This window comes from Dendropsophus ebraccatus, chromosome 11 (assembly GCF_027789765.1).
Source record: "Dendropsophus ebraccatus isolate aDenEbr1 chromosome 11, aDenEbr1.pat, whole genome shotgun sequence".
Classification (NCBI taxonomy): Eukaryota; Metazoa; Chordata; class Amphibia; order Anura; family Hylidae; genus Dendropsophus; species Dendropsophus ebraccatus.
This window is the reverse complement of record NC_091464.1, coordinates 46,288,781-46,311,939: the sequence shown is the minus strand read 5'-3', so window position 1 is coordinate 46,311,939 and position 23,159 is coordinate 46,288,781. Positions and strand designations below refer to the sequence as shown.

General features: G+C 39.8%; 1 protein-coding gene across 3 annotated transcripts in view; it reads right to left on the bottom strand.

Moving 5' to 3' along the window:
• NOS2 (nitric oxide synthase 2) overlaps positions 1–22,820 on the bottom strand; it is a 41,336-nt gene extending 18,516 nt beyond the window's left edge. For 2 of the 3 annotated variants that reach the window (XR_011358935.1, XM_069946173.1), the window contains exons 1-14: positions 22,711–22,820; positions 19,821–19,893; positions 17,715–17,837; positions 14,532–14,680; positions 14,253–14,415; positions 14,053–14,144; positions 11,580–11,721; positions 8,471–8,610; positions 6,819–6,993; positions 5,928–6,029; positions 4,380–4,574; positions 3,030–3,112; positions 2,575–2,719; positions 291–395 (exon numbers count right to left, since the gene is read on the bottom strand). Coding sequence is in view for 2 of the 3 variants with exons in the window: in XM_069946173.1 (XP_069802274.1) it covers positions 291–395; positions 2,575–2,719; positions 3,030–3,112; positions 4,380–4,574; positions 5,928–6,029; positions 6,819–6,993; positions 8,471–8,610; positions 11,580–11,721; positions 14,053–14,144; positions 14,253–14,415; positions 14,532–14,680; positions 17,715–17,837; positions 19,821–19,893; positions 22,711–22,820 (1,797 nt within the window). In the remaining variant the exon portion in view is untranslated. The remainder of the gene's footprint in view (positions 1–290; positions 396–2,574; positions 2,720–3,029; positions 3,113–4,379; positions 4,575–5,927; positions 6,030–6,818; positions 6,994–8,470; positions 8,611–11,579; positions 11,722–14,052; positions 14,145–14,252; positions 14,416–14,531; positions 14,681–17,714; positions 17,838–19,820; positions 19,894–22,710) is intronic. The other variant, XM_069946174.1, reaches the window with a different exon arrangement.
• Between the last annotated feature and the right edge of the window lie 339 nt (positions 22,821–23,159).

The following is a 23,159-nucleotide window of genomic DNA, read 5'->3' as shown; positions in this document are numbered from 1 at the left end:
AAAGGCCAGCCCTGCACATGTGTATTGTTTATGCATAACCCTCTCATTCATGGAGAATTTTATCATCTTATCCATTACAAGAATGACCATATTGCCATCCACATTCTGCTTCTACTTTCTGACACCGATTATTGTAGAAAATCTGTTTTATTATATGAAGATGCAGTAAATCGAAACATTTCGGACAATATCACGTTCATATGTACATTGGTTGAAAAAACAATTGCCTATATTTTTTCCATTGGCATTATGGATGGCAATTTTCTTGTAAAAATATATATTAAACTCACCTCGCCATTGCTAGGACAGTCACCGTTTCCAAATGTGCTGGTAACCACCAGCAGAAGAGATTCTTTTTCCAAGTTACCAAGATTGTAATCTTCCATACATATCACCTGCAAAGATACATTTGTAAAACAGGTTAAGAATCTATTAGACAAATACTCATCCATAAGTGATCATAAAAAAAATATTTCATAGCCATAAAATCCAGACCTGCTATGATGTGTATAATTGAAGTGAGCCCATGCTGTTTAGGTGATCACCATGAAACCCAAAGAGAACAGCTCATTTTAGAGGAGGGGGTTGTAGCTGTCCATGATGGTAATATTACGAGCTGGCCATTTAAATGTTGTCTGCCAAAACTTTTATTCAACTTTTTACATACCCAAGCGACACGTCAGACGTTGTGAATGGTGGGGGCTTGGGTGCTGAATTCTCTATAAGAATGAAAGGACAGAAGCACCTGGTTGAGCAATTTGTACTTTTATTTTTTTCTAGCTTTCCCCAGAAAGCAGAGCACACAGAGTACTGACACCATGATGGTCTGTATGTATCACTATGAGACTATGAGATTTGTAACTCATTACTGAGGAAAGAACAGAGTATTGTTCTGAAACATGTCTAGGAGTTGCAATAACTTGCTGAATACAATATAGACGCACTGTGTTTCATATATTACCATCAGTCCTCATTTCTCACCTGCTTTGTCCACGTTGGATGCACTGAGAATACCTCCACCTCGGCAGCAGCTACGGGAGAAACGCCCAGCAAAGGGTGATTACCTGACCACAATGGGAGAGGCAGCCAGATTCGAAACACACTGCCTTGAATCTAACAGCTCCTGACATAAGAACTCTGCAGTACACCCTAAAAGAGAGCTCCTACCGAGACATCTACCAACAGGGAAAGCTGCAAATTCATCTATATGCTCCCCACAGTCTACGGCCGTAGACAGCGCAGACCTAGAGCCAATTATTGGCTTTACGGTGCCAACCAAGTAGTGCACTCGCAATACACCATCAATACCAATTGTACTACTAGGTAGAGTTCTTAATATCCAGATAATTTGAATCACTATGAGACTGCCTTGGCTTCTGTACTCCATGCTCTGAAACAAAGGGACAACTTGCTCAGTCAAACCCTTCTGCCCCTTCATTCTAGTGATCATTGGAGGTTTTAGCAGAGACATGTTGCTAGGATATGTCAGAAGTTAAATAGAAGCTTTCCAAAACAGCTCACATTGTTGTGAAATAATTGAAGAATCAGTACTACCTTTGTCCATCCCCACTGCTGCTGTTACTGCCTTTCCTAGTTCCCCAGCCTGTCTCTGTTTCCTGGTACTTCTTGACATGGACATGTGTGACCTCTGCAGCCGATCACTGGCTGTACGTGGTGATTTTTGTGGCCAGTGTTTGGCTACAGTGATCAAATGTTCACATTAAGAAGGTCCAGGTCAAGACAGACGAGTATATAAAGAACCAGGCAACCACTTTAACTCACTTTCTGCTGACGGTGGTCATGGGGCATCACTTCAAGTTTGACTCTGGGTTCCTGTGTTTACCTGTCCTTGCCTTAAAAGGACTCTGTACCCACAATCTGTCCCCCCCAAACCACTTGTACCTTCGGATAGACTTGCAGCCCTGTGCCTATCTGCCGTGGCCTAGAGTATCTGTGCCCTAACCTTTCACCACCTCTCCGTCCCTCCTCCCCACCCTCTTCATCATTAGGAATGCCGCTGGCAGGATTTTTCCTATTCCTCTGCAGTGAACACTGCATAGGTGCCTTAACAATCCAGCCCATGCGCAGTGTTTACACAGCTGATGAATAGGAGAATACCTGCCTGGGGCATTCCTAATGATGAAGAGGGTGGGGAGGAGGGACAGAGAGGTTGTGCCAGCCTAATGCACACACACTCTAGGCCACACCAGTTTGGCACAGGGCTGCATGTTTAAAAGTTGTTTTTTAGGACAATAACTGCATCACATGCCGAACGGACCCCAGGACAGATCTTGGATTAAAAGCAGCTATTTGAAGGTACAGGCAGTTTGGGGGGGTCAGATTGTGGGTACAGAGTCACTTTAATTCATAGTGGTTGTTACCTTTAAAATCCCAGTAGAGAACCCAGGAGAGATTTGCGTGGTAGTTAAGAACTTACAGCACAGTAATACCACAAGATTGTTATCTACCTTTTGTGTATTACAATGCAATATAAATAGAATTGCTGAGTTCATAGGCGACACTCTCATGGGAACCTAGTTCACAATATGATTCCATATATTCCATATTTCTTACCTTAGTGTTAAATGCATAGCTAAATAATGAGTGCAGCTTTTTTGCAAATGTCTCAGACTTTCCAGTTTCAGTTGCGAAAAGAATAGTCGCCTTTGTCCGGGCAGTCATAGATTTCCACATAAGCGTTGAAGCAAAAAGAACTGCCCTGAAATAGCAAATACACTATGTAGATTAAACATGTAATGTATATAACTAGAAAAGCCTTTAAGATCAACACATCATCTATTTTTATAACAGAACTAACAGACTGTTTCCTATAAGTCCAGCTAAGTGGATTCTAGCAGTTATCTCATTTCGTCAGCCTGCTCGCTCCATTATTAAAATGTTGAAAACTCCCTTAAAATTCATTGACTTGTCATAAAGGATGAATGGGAATACAGCCAATTAGTGTTACTACAAGTGGAAAGGCTTGGTTCCTATTCAGATATCAAGGTTAAAAATCTAAAATGTCTTACTTGGAAATAACAGTGAGCTTGAATTTTTTCTTCTTTGGTTTACGGCTCACATCGTGCCACTCGTGAGTTTTCCAAGCATCAATCTAAAAAAAAAAATGTTTTATAAAGCTTCATCAATAAATGTTAATGTTCATTCACAAAAGCCGATAAAAGTAAAAAGTTTAGCTCAAAAGAGTATATTTATATGAGTATATTTCATAAACCAAAGATATCAATCATAGAACACAAACTAAGTTTGTTTGTTGTTTTTTTCTTTGGGGTTGACTGGCCAAATTGTAGACGTAAACTATGCTTTCAAATTCTATCCAGAAACACATACAAACTACTAGTATATAAAGTATAGAAAGTCTACACATAATAATTTTTTTAAAAATTCAAATTTTTTTACCCAAAATATAAAGCTAGAATTGGAAACCTTTTGAGATGTTTTTAATGTTTTATAAAGGCCATTTATTCTATGAAAAGATTAGATACAAACATATCCTAAGGTTATGTTCACACAACTTATTGTATCTTTTCTATTAATCACGGCCGTGATTAATAAAAAAGATACATTGCATTGAAGTCAGAGGGAATCCTCTGTATACACCCCTTATACGCTCCGGACAGGATTCAATACATTGTGTGCTAGGGCGAATTGCGATGCTGGCACACAAGGATTCGCCCACATCCCAATTCAAAAGAAATGAAGTTCATCCGGCCGGTACTGCAGTACCAGCCGGGATGAACTTCACTGACACTGGCCGTTCTGTGAAATGGCCGGGTCACAGAACAGCCGATGTCTTACTAAGAGTGAACCCGGCCTAAATGTGGTAGCAAAAGGCCAACTACCAAACAAATGTTGGCCACATTCTGTCAGCACATTAAAAAAATATACTGTACTTTAACTTAACCTAACCTAATTTAAGTAGGTTTCCCAGTTTAGCCATCACAGGAAAAAAAAAAACATATTAGAGATTTTCCATTGAAATCAATAGGCTGTTCAAACAAGAATCCCTATAAATGGGTTACTTGGTGGCAGAAACAGACAGTTACAGATACTTAAAGGCCAGCCTCAGTTTAGCCTATCAATTCTGTAGGTAAGCGGTGCAATGTTGTGACTACTGCGGCCTGATCTATACTCTTAACAGGGCCATAAGCGAATGGACTATTCATTGTGTACTGGCTATGTCAGATTGCTGCAGCTCAGCCCCCATTTGCTTTAACAGGAGCTAAGCTGTAGTAACCCAGTATGGCCAGCACACAATGTACAGAACCATCTGCTTCCTCACATCTGATGTGAATGCAATGTTTGGTTGTATATTCCGAACACGGCTATAACATAATTAATTAAATAAACTCTCCTCCTACCTGATAGTAGTAAAAAGGACTCAGAATATAACTGAGCATTTCCTGGTGAAAAATTTTCGTGATACTTCCTGACATTGGTGGAACAAGCCAAACCCAGTCTCCTGGGCATCCTCCCCTTAACCTGTATTCATTTTCCATATGTTTCATAAAAGACTCAGCTGCAGAATGATGGTCCATTATGGTCACGTTGTGCTTCTAAGGAAGAGAAAATTGTTTTATATAGGAGGTTAGCATCTGCTTGAAAATATCAGCCATTACATATGAGAGTGAGACTGGAAACAATGTGACACAATATTCATATAAATAAGGAAAACCAACTAGCTAAAGAGACTAAAGCCATTTCTGTATGGGATATATATGTGAATAGTTCTCCTCAAAAGGAAGAAAACTGGCTCCACAGCACTACTAGTCTCACCCTAAAACAGTCTTCACATGAGTAGAGTAGAGACCATGGGGGAGATTTATCAAACATGGTGTAAAGTGAACCTGGCTCAGTTGCCCCTAGCAACCAATCAGATTCCACCTCTCATTTTCCAAAGAGTCTGTGAGGAATAGAAGGTGGAATCTAATTGGTTGTTAGGGGCAACTGAGTCAGTTTCACTTTACACCATGTTTGATAAATCTCGCCTCATGTGGTTCTCTTTGCGCTACTTTTTTATTGATTTGTTCCCTTAATGCAAAATGAAGCAACTTTCCAAGTAGACTTCTACCATTTAGCTGATATTCACAAAAAGATAAAATCAATCTATCAGATGGACTTTCTGCTCTTTCACTGTTAGATATAGCAGCAATAAAGGGGAGGTTACACATCAGCTCGGATGCACAGGGGGAAGAGGAACCTTGGAGGACAGTTACACAGCCTGGGAAAGAGAGGACAGCAAATACAAGGCAGTCTGCAGGGCAGGAGAGAATAACACTTACAGAGAGAAGATAGAGCTTATACAGTACATTAAAGAGGATATATGACCAAAAATTGAAGAAACTGGATTGTTGGTTTTGATAACCTCTAAGAAGATCCAGTATTGCAATCAGATTGTTAAAAGCAAGTGCTCATGTACCATAGAGGTAGTCTATTAGGGTGGTATGGCTGGTCCAATACCAAATGCCTAGAATCCATGCCGTTTGTCTTTTTCAAGAGGAAATGCACTATTAGGAAACAAGGGGCATGGAAAGAGCACAGAGGAGCAATCAAACGCCAAAGTCTTTTACATATGTCCCAACTATCTTGGATCCAGGGGGACATTCATTTTAGGTGCTGCCTGCTTTCCCAGGACAGTCGCTATATGCCCTGCATCCCAGCTAGGCGCTATATAGTATTTACATTGCCTGTGCTTACTACTCTTTTATATTTCCATTACTATTTATAAAATAAAAGCAGTTGCTATCGGCATCTAGGTTAGAGCTCTATTTGACATTATTGATACACAAAGCCTAAAAGTATACAGCACAGCAACAGAAAAAGTTTACTTTATGGAAAATGTATAGTTTACCCATAATATAATATATTATATTAACAGTATGCAATATTGCATATCTTGCAAAACTTACATGGAAGCTGTATAGAACAGCTACATTAATTTCAACAATTGCATGGTCTTTCCACAGTGAAGCCAGCTTGTGAGTTTCTAAGCCCATCCTACGTCCCACCTCCTGAAAAATTCAATTGTTATATATTATATAATGTACAACACACACACATATGCAGTTTTGTGTCAGCTTGTAGTGCAGTATTGGATGCAAATTGACCAAGTCTACCAAATCATAGAAACATAGAAGACTGTAGGCAGAAAAAGACCACTGGGTCCAGCTAGTCTGTCCTTTTAATATTTTCCTTCTTATTATCTAGATAATAGATATGTGTTTATCCCAGGCAGATTTAAAATCAGTTACTGTAGATTTATCGACCACATCTGCTGGCAGTTTGTTCCAAGCATCTACTACTCTTTCAGTAAAGTAATAGAAGTAAGTTACTTATTAACAGGAACTAATGTAGAAGATGTGCCATGAATGTCTCAGATGGAAATACCATGTCTTTTTCCTGATTTTGTTTAGTATATCTGTGATTCCTAATTTAGTATAATGTATTTGTAACTTCTGTCCCAAGTGACTGCGTTTGAAGCCTTGGTTATAGGAGAGTAACCACAGGATGTGTACAGCAGTATTGAGGCCGGCTGACTAAAATAAGTAATGACACAAAGCCGCCCTCCCTGCTCTGCAGCACTTAATTCAGATGAAAATGACAGTTGCCTATTAAATCAGTATGGACTTCAGAACACACAAGAAATGGGTGGACTACGTGTCACTTCCTGTTAGATAACTTTCCCATGATCGGACTCAGCCTTCTCTCTGCTGCAGCCGCTGCAAAGATTTCTCGCTCTAAAAATGAAGATGTTAACCCTTAACCTCAAACCTCAGCAAAAACCAATGTGTGTACATTACCTCCAGCACATTGTAGCGCTGAACATCACAGAAGTCTCGGACACCAATTTCTGTCCCCATGTACCAGCCATTAAAAGGACATGCTGTAAATTCAATGCCTCCAGCTTCCAGCAGCATGTTAGAAACGGCAGGGAGGATGTACCACCTCAGGTTTAGGTCCTTAAACCATTCAAATCTTTGAAAAGAGGAAACAGAAATTGCACAGCGGAACATTATTAATGTCAAATATTATGATATAAGTATTATTATTATGATTATTATTATTATTATGATTATTATTATTATTATGAAATATTACAATGAATATGTTTCCTATTGACTCCTTATTATAATCCCATAGTATTTTTAACCAAAACCAGAGGTGGAACCAACACTAAAACAGATTTGCACCTTTTCTTTGTGTCTGCTGTTATGGTTAAAAGCACCACAACCTGTCCATGGGTTGTGTCTGGAATAGCAGCTCAGATGCATTTAAAGGGAATATGCATGACTAGAGAAACATAACAGCTTTTCATCTAAAAACAAAAAAACAGCACCACCGCGTCCTCTGCTGTGCACAGTATTATAACTTGGCTCAATTCAGTTCAATGGAACTGAGCTGCAATACCAAACTATAATTAGGGACAAGGGTGCTGCTTTTCTTGAGGAAAAGTTTTAGTAATCCCTTTTTTTTCCCTGTGCAGATGTACTGGGTAGAGACAACCATGTAAACAGAAAGTGTGGGAAAGCTACATAACCATATTACCTCCTTGCATACAAACAACTATTAAAGACTAGTGGTGAGCAGACTTGCTGAACTGTTCAGGTTTGCCAACGGTCTCCAAACCTGAACAGTTGGCATTTGATTGCGGGAGCTGGAGAAGTTGGATGCCACCCTAGAGCTGCCAGGAAAACATGGACACAGCCTAAGACTCCCAGGAAAACCTAGGATGGCATCCAACTTCTCCAGTTGCCAACAGTTTGGCAAGTCCGCTCAACATTGATAAAGAACATTTCAAATATACCACCTAACAACTGCCAAAACCAGGAGCTCAAATGGATTTGCTGACTCCCCAAGTCCCCCATCAACCCTCTCTACCTTTATTTCCTTTTCTTCTTAAATTTAAAGAAAAACTCCAGTATTTTCTAAAAACCAGCAGCCTGCAGGGGGAGGGGGTAAATTGATGTCAAGTAACAACTTACCTCTCCCCATGCCCGCGGTGAGCGGCTGGAGCTGCTGTGGGACCCTCGCTGGAAGTCATTTCCCCCCCCCGAGTTGTGATGATGTCATGACTCGGGGGAAAATGCCTGTCCCAGCTGATGGCCTGGCCGCTCAGCCAAACATGGACAGCTTGGAGATCCTGAAGCCCACGGGGGTCTCGCGGCCGCTTCTGCCACTCACTGCTGGCATGGGAAGAAGTAAATTGTTACTTGAAATCAATTTCCCTCTCCCCCTGCCAGCTTCCAGCTTTTAGAAAACACCAGATTTCTCCTTTAAGGTACTAGTCAGCATAAGTTAACAGTATATTGTTCATCATATTCATAAGGAACAGATTTTGCAAAAGTCAGATAATTCACCTGGACTTCATCATAACAGCTGACTGGAAAAAATATTAATTTTATTTGTTCAACCACCTGAAATGTTTAACAAAAACATTTTTTAAAAAGCTTACTTTGGATGTTCCATTACAACTTCAGATATCAGATCTCTAGGTAGTTCAAATAATTCTGGGTCCTCGCCATTTGCCTGCAGTACCAGAGGAAGTATCTCAAAACGGTCGTATTTTGGTCTCCATCCAAGCTGAACACATAGCTAGAAAAACAATTTGCATTGTCTTATAAAATATATGACATTATCAGAAGTTTATAAAAGGAACAGTTATCCTTTAAATCTTATTGTTCCATATTTACAGGTTTTTTTTTAAAGCCAGAGCTGCTTTCCATCATGCAAGTACAAAAATCTGTAAAAAAAAGTAATCTGGGATGCATTGAATTATAAATCATATATTAAAAAACTGCTATAAAAGCAATCTATCAATATGTCAGTCCTGAAAGGGATCTCCTCAACCTTCATCTCCACATTGGTGGCCACCCCTCACCAAAGTTTAGGATTAACAAGCTAGGCTCTGATGTCTATCCAAGTTGACACCTTAGCAATCCTTAGAGTTCAACTACCAGTTTGACTACTCCTGAAGAAAGAGCCAGGTTTCAGAAGTTAAGTAACTTGAGGTTCATCCCTCCCCCTTTTTCATCAGGAAGGACATGTCATAAGGTTGGCTTATTCACAGTACTACATGTTATCTTCTATAGGAATGGTCATATGCTCCCCCATGCTTAGCCATTTTATGGACAGAATCACCATTCAGCATACAGACCAGGACAACACAGCCTGGAGAAGGAGCGCATGATATCAGAACCACAAGGCACACAGGGACTTAATGTCAGTAAGTACAGGGCATATAGTTACTAATACTGTACAATGAACAATTTTACTACAAAGTGGACAACTTAAGCTGGTCATACACCTTCAATAACTGTCAGACGAACGTTCAATATGTCAAAAATTATTTTTTCAAAACTCACTATCCAAATGAACATGCAGCACAGCCAAACATTCATGCACCTTTTAAGAGAGGGGAGGGGTAAGCCACAGCCAGACAACTCTGGTGACAGCTTCTAGAACAATAAGGTTGCACTGTGAAAATATAATAACTTATCTCTCCACAGAAATCATCTGCCAGCAGAGAGTGAGGAGGCCACATACATAGTCAGCACCCATCAAAGTCATCAGATTAATCCATCTTTAGTCTAAAGATGGTCATACACATCAGATAAAAATAGGTTGCTGGTTGAACAAACAATCCTCTAAAAAACAGCCATACACATTTTAGTCCATATTGGCAGTTAAAGTTGTTCAGACTGACCAAATATGATTAATTACATTGGACAAACAATCTTTCTGAGAATATGCTGGGAATGTTTTCTCAAAAGAAAGTTTGTGGACAAAAGGATTTTCATGAAATAACAATCTTTGTCCAAAATCTTTCCAGGACAGCTGACTTGGTTGGATAAAATGGTTGTAGGGTTAAAATCATCCATATTCATCAACATTAGTTTTAATTTAAATTTAGTTTAAATTTAGTTATAATTTAAATAAACTTCTGTCAAATGTCATAGCAACATGTCAGAGGTTTGAGGATCGCTAGAAGAAGAGGCAGACGCACATAGCAGCGCATGCTCTGCCACTTCATCTCCATTCTCACTTCTACAATAGCAGTGGACGGAATAATAATGAAGGCTATGGAACTTCTGGTAGATGCGATTGCCATAAGTTTCATAGGCACCATTACATCCACTGCTACTTTACCAGTGAGAGCAGAAAAGAAGGGGCAGAACATGCTACAAAGCGCTTCTGCCCCTAGCAATCAGCGGTGGTCTCGGCATCCAGACCCCCATTAGTACGACATGTCAGAAGTTTGTTTAAATTATAGGTATACTTTAAGCACCTTAAAGGAGAAGTCTAGCGAAAATTTTCATTAAAGTATTGTATTGCCCCCCAAAAGTTATACAAATCACCAATATACACTTATTACGGGAAATGCTTATAAAGTGCTTTTTTCCCTGCACTTACTACTGCACCAAGGCTTTACTTCCTGGATAACATGGTGATGTCACAACCCGACTCCCAGAGCTGTGCGGCCTGTGGCTGCTGGAGAGGATGATGGCAGGGGGACACTGAGGGACACAGGGCACTGGAGGGACACTGAGCATCCCCCTGCCATCATCCTCTCCAGCAGCCACAGCCCGCACAGCTCTGGGAGTCGGGTCGTGACATCACCATTTTATCCAGGAAGTGACATCACCACGTTATCTAGGAAGTGAAGCATTGATGCAGTAGTAAATGCAGGGGAAAAAGCACCTTATAAGCATTTCCAGTAATAAGTGTATATTAGGGATTTGTATAACTTTTGGGGGGCAATACAATACTTTCATAACAATTTTCGCCAGACTTATCCTTTAAAGGGGAGCTACCAGCAGGTTAGACGAATCTTACCTACTGATAGCCCCCTATAGTGCCAGGGAACATGAGGAGGAAGGTATGTGTCTTACCTTTCTCCTCAGTGCCGATCCCACGCTGTTAGATGGGGTAAACTCTGCTCCAGAACACCATTAATTCGCCCAATCGATCGTTTAACGATTTTGAAGCAACAATTTGGTTTTTATAACGATCAGCGTTTAGACGAATAAATCGTTAGAAAAATCGTAAGAAAATTTGTAAGAAAAATCATTAATGCGATCGTTTTTAAGATCGCTTAAGCCCATCTTTTACATAGGGTGAATCTGTTTACACTAAACGATCTGTGATTTTTTAGCGAACGATGAACGATGAATTGAGAACATGTTGAAAGATCAGAATGAACGATTTTTCACTCATCGCTTGATCGTTTGCTGTGTTTACACAGAACAATTATCGCTCAAATGCGATTGTTATTGCGAAAATTCGAACGATAATCGTTCCGTGTAAACGCAGCATTAGAAGGTGCTCTGGAGCAGAGTTTACCCTGACTAATGCAGGACTGGTGCCGAGTAGAAAGATAAGACACATACCTTACTCCCCATCCTCCCCGGAGCTATAGGAGGCTATCAGCAGGTTAGCTGATTGAATTTACAAAACTAATCACATGATCACGTAATTGTACATTGCCATAGTCGCAAAATGGAGAATAAATATGATGATTACTAATGTATTTCACATGTGCAATTTTTCCATAATTCACATACCTCTGTAAACTCTATGCTGGCAGGATCCCCAATGATTGACCCATCTGGCATTTCATACCCCGCGTATCGAATCAGCTGGCTATTCCAGACTCTGAAGTCATGTTTCCCATCAGTACGCTGAGGAAAAACGGTAATCGCAGACCTGAAACAAAGAAATATGGGAATAAAAAGAGACAAATTATTTTTTAGAATTTCAGTGAAAAGTGTTTTCATGATCAGTCATTGAAAACATGCGCAAGCAATCATTCTATCCCCACATATGCAGGTTGGCAGATGTAAGAATTTCATCATAGATCAAAACGCATTCTGTTTTTCTGTTGGCCCTCAGACAACATAATAACACATTTCTCAAAAGCCTTTTACTGGTTCTGTGTCTGTGCAGGAAATGGTGTATTGTGTTGATTTGTGAAAGATTTACACCTGGCACCAATAAGAAGCCTGACAAAACTCTACATCTCTTGCACCAGATAAGGGTCTATTTACACAGAAATATTATCTGACAGATTATCTGACAAAGATTTGAAGCCAAAGCCAGGAACAGACTATAAACAGAGATCAGGTTATAATGGAAAGCCTGAGATTTCTCCTCTTTTCAAATCCATTCCTGGCTTTGGTTTCAAATCTTTGGCAGATAATCTTTCTGTGTAAATAGACCCTTTGGTTGCACAATTCAAGATTACAATGTCACATTGCAACATTGAATCTAATGATTGTCAATTGGATCCCAACTTGACACATCAATCACACAAAAGACAACTTTGATGGTTGCAATAACCAACTTTTGGTTATTGGTCATAAGTCACAATACTTTTCTGTCATTGGTCTCATTGTAAGTCACGTATGATTGCAGGTGGCTTGTGAATTTCCCTTATTTACAACAAAATCACAACTGTAATAGTAAGATAACAGCTATACACGGGCATATTGCACAAAGATTTTAATTGCTTGACTTAGATACGATTTGCTGATGAGAGACATTTCGCTTTTAACCCTAGCCTTAGAGTGCACCGTATTTTGGGATCTCCTCTCATTACTGACTGTCACAGCTGAATTTTAAATGCAGCTTTGAAAAAGATGATGTCACAAGATACAGAATTAGCAGAACTGAATTTATTTATTTATATTTTTTGTTATAGATTTTGACTCAAGAACTTAAGGTAACTTAGAGAAGAAGTTCAGCCATGAGTAAAAATTTTCAAATTGCAGGGGCAAACATAACACTGCACCGCTGCTCTGGGATCTCCTGAAGAGCCAACATCACGACCCGAGTCACTGATTGGCTGAGCTGGCTGTCCATCAGTTGGGACAGGCAGTCAGGCAGACAGAAGGCTGTCAGTGAATGAATAGGACCACCCATTTGACTAGTTATCCCAGCATAGATTTACCCAAATAGATAACAAGTTATCCTGAGGACTTTTCCTATAAACCATATACCAGTAAGGAATGGGTGCCAAAAATGTGCATCTTATAATAATAAGTGCATACACAATCCAGCTCCACCATAAATCCACTAAGTTCACCTTCCATCCTTACATAGGATAATTCAGAAAAAGATTTAAAGTTTCCAGTTCCATGAGTGTGTAAATAATTCTTTAATCTTTATTGCTTCTCCAAGAGTAAAAGCACCTTACATATACAAGAGTCTTGTGACTACTAGTGATCTTATGCATGCTCCATGTAAAGGGGTAGTGATCACTAGTAGTGTAGTGATGTGTGTAGTGATGTGTGTTTGCAGTGCTGACTTCCTTGCATTCTATGTTGGTGTCCAGCTATCCTCTGCAGGATATGGGTCTGTGAAGTCAGTGGTGAGTAGCAGATAGAATAATTCATAGCCACTCCATAAAATCTGCTGCCCCTACAAATCTGCCACCATAGCGATAAACTCATTTCGCCTCATGACAGAAACGGCCAGGGGCGGATAACTTTACCATAGGCCTCGGCCTGTTCACCAGCTTGGACCCCCATCCCAGTGCAACTATGGCAACACTAGCATGGTGCTCATAGATGCGGGGTAGATTTTTTTGCAAGTAATGTCAGAATTAGAGATGAGCGAACCTGGAGCATGCTCGAGTCGATCCGAACCCGAACTTTCGGCATTTGATTAGCGGTGGCTGCTGAACTTGGATAAAGCCCTAAGGCTATGTGGAAAACATGGATATAGTCATTGGCTGTATCCATGTTTTCCAGACAACCTTAGAGCTTTATCCAAGTTAAGCAGCCCCCGCTAATCAAATGCCGAACGTTCAGGTTCGGATCGACTCGAACCCGAACCCGGTTCGCTCATCTCTAGTCAGAATTGTAGCCAGGAGACAACACACCACTGAAAGTCTGTTTGGGTGGCCATGGGCCCCGGGCTACAGCCCAAAATGGACCTATTATCATCCATTACTGGAAATGGCCCTGGATGAAGAATAACATTGTACGCAACCTGAATAACTTTAATTTAGTGAAAAAATGTTCCTATAAACAATACCTTACGTTGCCACCATTCGTGGAATACTTTATATGACGACAGATGAGCTGGAACATTTCTTGAGCTGTCTTGCAGTACCGCGCATCAAACACCTTGAATGTGAATAATGAATGCATAATGAATAATTATAATATTATACCTAAAAAGTCAGGTGACAACATAAAAAACACATACTAAAAATCCTAAAGTCCTAAATTTACCTGCAAATTATTCCATTGGATCCGTCCTATGCACCTGGGGGCATTTCTCCATGCCTGTTTAGCTGCAAATACCAACTCATCATGTGTTAGCTGGTAGGTTCCGGTAAGTTCAATGTCTTTGGTGATTGTTTCCAGTCTATTAAGGTAGTTTTCTATTTGGGGCCTGAAATAAATGGAGAGAAATAAAAGTTCCTACAATTAACCTTTAGGCCCGAAGCTTTAAGTTCCAACTCTATATGGCACACAATTGCACTAAACTCTCTGATAACAGTAACTTACTCTTTAGAAGACTTGTAATACTGATTAATAAACTCTACTGCTTGTGGTAATAGAACATCTTGTGGTACCGGCTTATCCCTTGGACCTCTCTCATAGCACTTAGGATTCATTATTGATCCATGGCAAACAGTTGACTGGCAGCCGAGGTTCTGTAAACCAAATTATGATTTATTACATTATCATCATTATAACAAGGCAGGAGATATAGAATAACATTACAATTCTTTAGAATTTTTCTAAAGCCATACATTGAGTAACAGTCTGGGATTGGTTTTCTCACACTACGATGCTAGCATGCATTAGATAGTCTCCAGGAGTATGTGGTAGACAAACCCATAGATCCCTTTACCTGATAATGAGTGTAGTTTTTGTGTTGTTTTTTTTTTTTCTCCGGGTCTATCTATTTTCTGTATGAAAAAGTGTGGCTGCTGTGCTATTTTCCATAGCAAAAGAATAAAGTATAACACTTTTGACGTGGGTGTCTTTATAGTATTGATGGCACTGAGTGAATAGTAGCTGAGCTGTAGTTATAGTAAAATTATTGCCAGAAGGGAGGGACAGAATAATTGTAAGGAATTTTGAGTTTATAGAAGACAGTCCCTTGTTGAGAATCTATGTGCCAGAGTGAAGAGCATATACAAAGAGTGTCTCTCTATCTTTGGAGGACAAAACACATTATTTCAATGAGAACTATGTAATCCTTAAAGCGACTCCGTACCCACAATCTGACACACACCCCCAAAACCATAGCTGGATAGCTGCTTTTAATCCAAGATCTGTCCTGGCGTCCGTTCGGCAGGTGATGCAGTTATTGTCATAAAAACAACTTTAAATCTGGCAGCGCTGTGTCTAACGGCCGGGGCTTACATTTGTATATGCATTAGGCTGGCACAACCTCTCTGTCCTTCCTCCCCACCCTCCTTATCACTAGGAATGATCCAGGAACATTTACTGCTGTTTGAGCTTTGCACAGGTGTATTAACAATCCAGCCTATGTGCCGGGCTGCCACAGATGGGGAATAGGAAGCAATCTGCCTGGAGTATTCCTAATGATGAGGAGGGTGGGGAGGAAGGACAGAGAGGTGGTGCCAGCCTAATGCATATACAAATGTAAGCCCCGGCCGTTAGACACAGCGCTGCCGGATTAAAAGTTGTTTTTATGACAATAACTGCATCCCCTGCCGAACGGACCCCAGGACAGATCTTGGATTAAAAGCAGCTATCTGAAGGTACAAGTGGTTTGGCGGGGTCAGATTGTGGGTACGGAGTCACTTTAACCCCTTAAGGTCCGGGGCAATTTTGATTTTTGCATTTTCGTTTTTTCCTCCTTGTGCATAAAAGGCCATAGCAGTTGCATTTTTTCACCTAGAAACCCACATGAGCCCTTATTTTTTGCGCCAATTGTTCTTTGCAATGACAGGCTGAATTCTTGCATAAAGTACACTGCAAAAGCAGGAAAAAATTCAATGTGTGGTGAAATTGAAAAAAAAAACACATTTTGTGTTTTTAGTGGATATGTGTTTTTACGCCGTTCGCCCTGGGGTAAAACTAACTTGTTATCTATGTTCCACAAGTCGTTACGATTAAAACGATATATAACATGTATAACTGTTCTTGTATCTGATGGCCTGTAAAAAATTAAAACCATTGTTTACAAATATACGTTCCTTAAAATCGCTCCATTCCCAGGCTTATAGCGCTTTTATCCTTTGGTCTATGGGGCTGTGTGAGGTGTCATTTTTTGCGCCATGATGTGTTATTTCTATCGGTACCTTGATTGCGCATATACGAGTTTTTGATCGCTTTTTATTAACATTTTTCTGGATTTGATGCAACCAAAAATGCGCAATTTTGCACTTTGGTGATGTGATTAATTAATAGTTCGGGCGATTACGCATGTGGCGATACCAAACATGTTTGTTTATTTATTTATTTACTTTTATTAATAACCTGGGAAAAGGGGGGTGATTCAGACTTTTATTAGGGGAGGGGGCTTTTTATTAATAACAACACTTTTTTTTTTACTTTTACACTTATACTAGAAGCCCCCCTAGGGGACTTCTAGTATAAGTGCACTGATCTCTCCTAGAGATCTCTGCAGCATAGATATGCTGCAAAGATCCATGAGATAGGCACTCGTTTACTTCCGGCTGCTGCAGCCGGAAGTAAACGAGTGCCGAGCCGGGGACGGCGCCATCTTGGAGCAGTCCCCGGACGGCTTCAGTTCGGGGAGATCGCTCCTCCGGGATAACATCCCGGAGGAGCGATCTCCCCGCTAGACACCAGGAATGACGCTGCGTCCGACAATCGGATGCAGCTATCAACTTTGACAGCTGCATCCGATTACTGTATTAGCAGGCACGGCGATCGGACCGTGCCCGCTAATACCTGCGGTCCCGGGCTACAAGCGGCACCCGGGACCGCTGCGGTTCAGAGCGCGGCCGCCGTGCGGCCCCGCTCTGAACGTCCTTAACGACCGCAGGGCGTAAATATACGCCCGCGGTCGTTAAGGGGTTAAAGGGGAAGTAGCAAAAATATTTATCTTTCAAATCAACTGGTGGCAGAAAGTATGAAAGTACTAAAGATTTGTAATTTACTTTCAGTACTTATCAGCTGCAGTATGTCATGCAGAAAGTGGTGTATTCTTTTCAGTCTAAAGAGTAGGAGAAATGTTCTATAGTAATTTGCTACTGCTCTGGACAGTTAGTGTTATGGACAGAGGTGGCAGCAAAGAGCACTGTGTCAGACTGGAAAGAACACATTACTTCCTGCAGGACATACAGCAGCTGATAAGTAGTGGAAGACGAGATTTTTTTAATACAAGTAAATTACAGATCTATGGCACTTTCTGGCACCAGTTGATTTGAAAGAAAATTGACATGTCAGTCTTCTGCGGCCGGAATTCAGTGAATTCCGGCCGCAGAAAGCCCTGTCAGTTCACACAGTGAAGCGAGCCGCTCCGGCCGCTTGCTTCACTGTGGGCTATGGGAAGCTCTGATGCGGGTGCAAGCTGATGCGCCTGCATCAGAGCTCCGTGGCCGGAAAGATCACCCGGCCGGTACTTAAGTACCGGCCGGGATGATCCAGGCTAAGACCGGACGTTCTGTGACCCACCGGGGTCACGGAACGGCTGGGTGTTCACGTAATGTGAACATAGCCTAAATCTGATATAATACCACATACCTGTTTTGCTGTCAGATGTAACGTGTCCTGCCATGTCTTTCCATTCTCATAATTTCTTAATTTGAGATATTTAGGACAAACTGTTTTTTTGCATGAAGTCTCATGATTTTCCAGAGCATTCTTCTGAAATACGCAAACATGGTATCATAAAGCTGGCAGATAAAAGTTTAATAGCCTCCCCTGTTGTGACACTGTCCCAGGTTTCAAATCAGGGAAGGGACGTGGCCTTTGAAGTGTAATATTAGCATCACTTGCATTTCACAGTGGTTAAACTGATAAGGTGGAATGAGGGTGGATCAGGATGTAGTGTGATCTTATTGTGGGCTATGCCCATGTTGAGCAGTGGAAATGTGAAGATAATGAATTTTGTAAATTTTGATAATGAGGTTTGCTATGTCTTTTTATTTAGAACTCTAATGACGCATCTGTGCTGCTATGCCTGGGTTCCCATATATATATCAGGGGGTCCAGCTTCCTTGTTTTACCAGAAACTGATGCCATAATCAGGCTTTGTATCCTTTTCATAGGCCATCAGTTGTTGGACAAGACAAATGGAAGAATGTTACAAGATGCGTTCCCCTATCTGGGATGTCCAGTGATCCGGCTTCCAGATTCGAGCAGCGAATATTTTGAACTGTCCCATTCAATTGAATGGGATCAGTTCAAACATCAGTTTAGAGTTGGTGCTTTGCTACTGCACTGGAGGGATTCGGAGCTGGACCTCCTGATATACTGTATGTGAAGGTGGCCTAACAAGAAGAAATGCACTGTTTAAGTGTTCATGGGGACTGCCATAGGGAGAGAAGGATATATTATGCCAGGCAACTCTAGACTGCCCAACCTTTATGGCATCAAACTACATCATGCCATATCATCATCAACCACATGATGATGATAATAGTATAATACACATGTCTAGCCAGTATACCAAGGTATGTATGATTTATAGTGGCTAAACAAATGGGATCCAGTTGACAAGGACTTGTCAACAGCCTTTTGGAAGTAATAGCATACAGTCCCCTAGCTATCAGATAGTGACATGGGAACGGCTTTGTATATAATCTTAATATCCTGCCTTCTAAATCTCTACCAGTAAAACCCAATGTGTCATTCTTGACTACTGTTTAAATCATGGGGCACATTTATCAATGTCCGCCCCTTGCATATGCCATCGAAAAAGTGCAGATTTCTTCCTCTTCTGTGGTTTATGCCAGGCAACCATGGCAAAAATCTACACCTGCTCCAGAGCAAGTGTAGATTTCTGTGCCCACTGTACGACAAGGCGCAGGTCCTGACGGATTTACTAATGGGGAGGGGCGTATAAGTATCTCGTTCTTGTCACTAAGCCTAAGAAAACTCCCCTATTACAGTCATTGGAGTCCTCCCCATTCTCATGTTTCCAATGTTCATGGGGCTACTGTAAAACTTTTCTCTAAAGGCTAGTAACAGAGCACTTAGGCAAAATAGCTGCATCATAATTTGCAAAAAAATGTAATGCTTTGCCTAAATCTTAAAAAAAACAACTTTAATATGTCCTAGATACATTAACAAGAGCAAAATCGAGCTGGAAGAAGGGCATGCCTGGTGCATTCTCTCCCCCTCTGTGTCACATGACCAGAGCAGAGACACAATATAAGATTATGGGGCCTTTTTGCTCTCATAGACAGAGCTAGAGGAGAAACATGTGACAATGTACTTCTCTCCAAACTCGTTTTTGTGAGTGTTCAGACCCCGACAGACAAAAACTTTAAACATGCCCCTAGGGAATGTCAAAAGTTTTTATATTGGCAAGTATGCTTTAAGCAAAGCTGACAATAGTAATAACCAAAACACCTCACATTTTGTCACTGTGGATAATCTCAAAACACACCACCAAAAATGTGTAAAACATATGTTAGTAATAAAAAACAGATGTAAATGAAATCTCAGTTTCTGATGATACATTCCCTTTCAGCTATTAGATAAGATGCAAATAAAAATATAAAGTGAATTATTATTATTATTATTATTATTATTATTATTATTATTATTATTAGGACAGAATACATCAGTGCCACCATCTTTATAACTATCTCAAGCAGCCCTTGGTGCCCATTTAGCACTTACCTCTAATCCTGCTTGAATTTCATCCATATCACTTTCCGTGCCATTAGACTTGACATTCTCTTTCTTCAACGAACTTTAAAAAAAAAAAAATGACCCAGTGAGGTTCATTCAAATGATCTATTTTATCAGCGGTGATATTTAAATATGATATTAGCTTCCCCTTTATTGTTCCTAAGGCACAGAGCACAACATCTGACTTCCTAATGCAATGTCTCAGGATGAATAAGCTGATCATATAATACATCATGCACATTTGCGCTAAAAGTTGCAGAATTAAATGGCACCTATGGAATTCAATGGATGATCTTGTCACACATGGTCCACAGCAAGAATCACTCTTTCAATTAATTCCCCATGCTCCAATAGGTCAATATCAGTCCTTTCAGCTAACACCAGACCGTCTTTATTGTGACTGTAGCCATAGACATTACATTTGTAGGTGGGTCCCATTCATTTTAACTTGGGCAACATGACAAATAAACAGGTTAGGGCTGCTATCTCTTCCGCCCTTTTCCCCACCATCAAAGTTATGTGGTGCCAGACTTGAGTAGAAACTGCTACAGATATATTGAAGCTGAGATAAATATACACTAAAGTAATACAGACTGATGATAAGAGTTATTATACTGTACACATCTATTGTATTATTCCCTTACAAAAAAAAGCACAAGACACATAAAACTGGACAAATCTCTTGATCAATAAAAAAACAAATGAGCAGCATCATCGGCATTTGTCTCATTGCACACTCCTTCTTCTTTGCATCATAAAATGATTTCCATAAAGATTATAATGATACACGTTACTAAAACATTTACAAGGGGAAAAGGATGTATTACATAATCCGTGAGCACATACAAATGCTCTTACATGCTTCATCTATATGGCGGCTATGATTATGGACCCTGTCATCACTGGGTCTCCATGTATTTGTCTCCAGGTATAGTGACATCATTTGTAAGACGGACATAAAGCCATCTTTTCAGACTAATACCCTGTAGTGTGGATGCAGAGGAAGACTATATAGTAAAGTAGTAACTCATTTTGGGGAGAAAAATTCCTTCCTGAGAAATTTGGCATCAGAATAAATCCCTAGATCAACAACCCTTCTGCAGAACCTAGTGACTATAGCCTGTAATATTATTACACTCCAGAAATCTATCCAGGCCCCTACTGTTATCGAGTTCCATGACCACTTCCCCTGGCAGAGAGTTGCAAAGTCTTACTGCTCTTACAGTAAAGAATGCTTTTCTGTGTTGGTTTTGTATATATACCTGCCATGCTTATGGACTCTGTGATCTTTGTATCCCTATGTATCTTTTACCATCCATGTATATATCTGCTATGATTATGGACCCTGCCCACATAGTGCAGTTTTAGATGCATCTTGTTCCATTCATGTATGTGGCTGCCATAACTATGTATACATATGTATAAGAATATACATCTTTCCCAGTTGCAATATCAATGAAAGCTCTTTGGGAAGATCACCCATAATTGCATTGACAAGTGATCTTTTAGAGGGGGTTGTCTTCTCATAGTAACTGCCCACTATATATAATGTATGATGAAATGAACATTCATCACAGAAAATTTGGTCCAGATAAGAGGGTGGTCTTTTAGAGTTATTTTTCTCTTATAATTCAGTAGTTGTAAATATTGATAGTGTAAATATTAGTAAGCACAGTTGAGAATAATTACTTTTTTTCCTAAATATGTCCACATAGCAGCCTATATCCACATATAAGGAACATACCGGCACTACGTTACAAGGCTAAAGTATATTCAGTCCAGTGTTGTCTAGACTTTGTTAAAAAATAAAAGTATAAAGATCATCTATAAACCTTATCATGCAATATATCAGTTTCCATCTGAGAAACTGTAAAAGGTGGATTCCTATAATGTTTCCTGCACCTCCCTTGAATGCAGTTTCACAAGTAAACCCCTCTGTTTCTCACCCATGTACAGTGACTGATATTCTGTGACATATATTACATTTATTGATTCGTTCCTAAATACTATAAAGCATAAATTCAATAGTTTTCTAGCAATAAACTCATATGACCCCATTGGATATACTATATATGGGGACATTATGTCTAATGCTCAGAGATGTCCTTAAAGCTAAAGCTTGGTTGTGGCATCTAGTCACTTGTGAATGATGTCCATTAAAATATATGTATTACTATGACTATGTAAGTCTTCAGTGTTTCCCTATTCCCTACTGCAAGATCACTTGCAAATGTTTTCCCATATGAAAAAAAGCACAGTAAAGTATGCTAAAAGTATCACCAGGGAGCCTTAGCCTACCTCTTAGCTACTTCAGTAGTGAATGACAAGCCATACAAACCATACATAGCATGTTCTTTACCAAAATGAGGGATGGGATACTAGAGTGAGATATGCTGCTCAGATATAGATATAGATATATATATATATATATATATATATATATATATATATATATATATATATATATATAGAAAATGGCAAGAGTCTGCAGCACACCGGAGTAAAGGTGAATAGTGTTTATTCCATCATCAAAGTACATACAACGTTTTGATTCAATCTAGAATCATTATCAAGCATGCTCTATATATATATATATATTGCAACAATAAATGTTATCATCAACCTTTATAAAATATAATATAGTGTGTGTGTGTGTGTGTGTGTGTAAAAGCAAAGAAGTTCACTAACATGCCATTATCTATAATAAAGGTAGTGAATACAATAAACTCAGTAATATTTCCATGTGCCCGGTCCTTACAGAATATTATTGGAATTTTACTATACATAAGCATTTTAATACACAGTGGTGGTTCTAAGCTGTAAAAACTTTAGGACTAAATAAAATATTCATAGAGCTATGACAAGAACATCTTCTTACCTTGGCTGCTTTTCATCCTGGGACAGGTTGTTATTCAGATCTGTTAGATCATAGGAGTTTTTTCCCTTTACCTTTGCAGATTTCATGAACAGCTTCCATGGGCACATCATTGTACCAGTGACAAACGTTACACGAGGTGCAAAAAAAAAAAAAAAAAACTAAAAGAGTCTCCCCAGGGGGCTGGTCTTCTGAATAAACAAATAGGGCTAGGATTCAGAAAAAAAAAGTTGCTACTATTAGTACAGGAAACATTTTTTTTTTCTCACAGTAATAAGAGAGCGACATCCTCCACACTTTAAATACAGTACATGACCTTCAAGACTACTTGGACTACTTGCATCACTATCACTGCTGCTTCCCATGTGCAATATGTCCACTTGCTGATAGATTAACCTCGCAAAAAGGTTATCTAGGGGTTAACTTTAATATTTAAAAAAATAAGGGCTTGG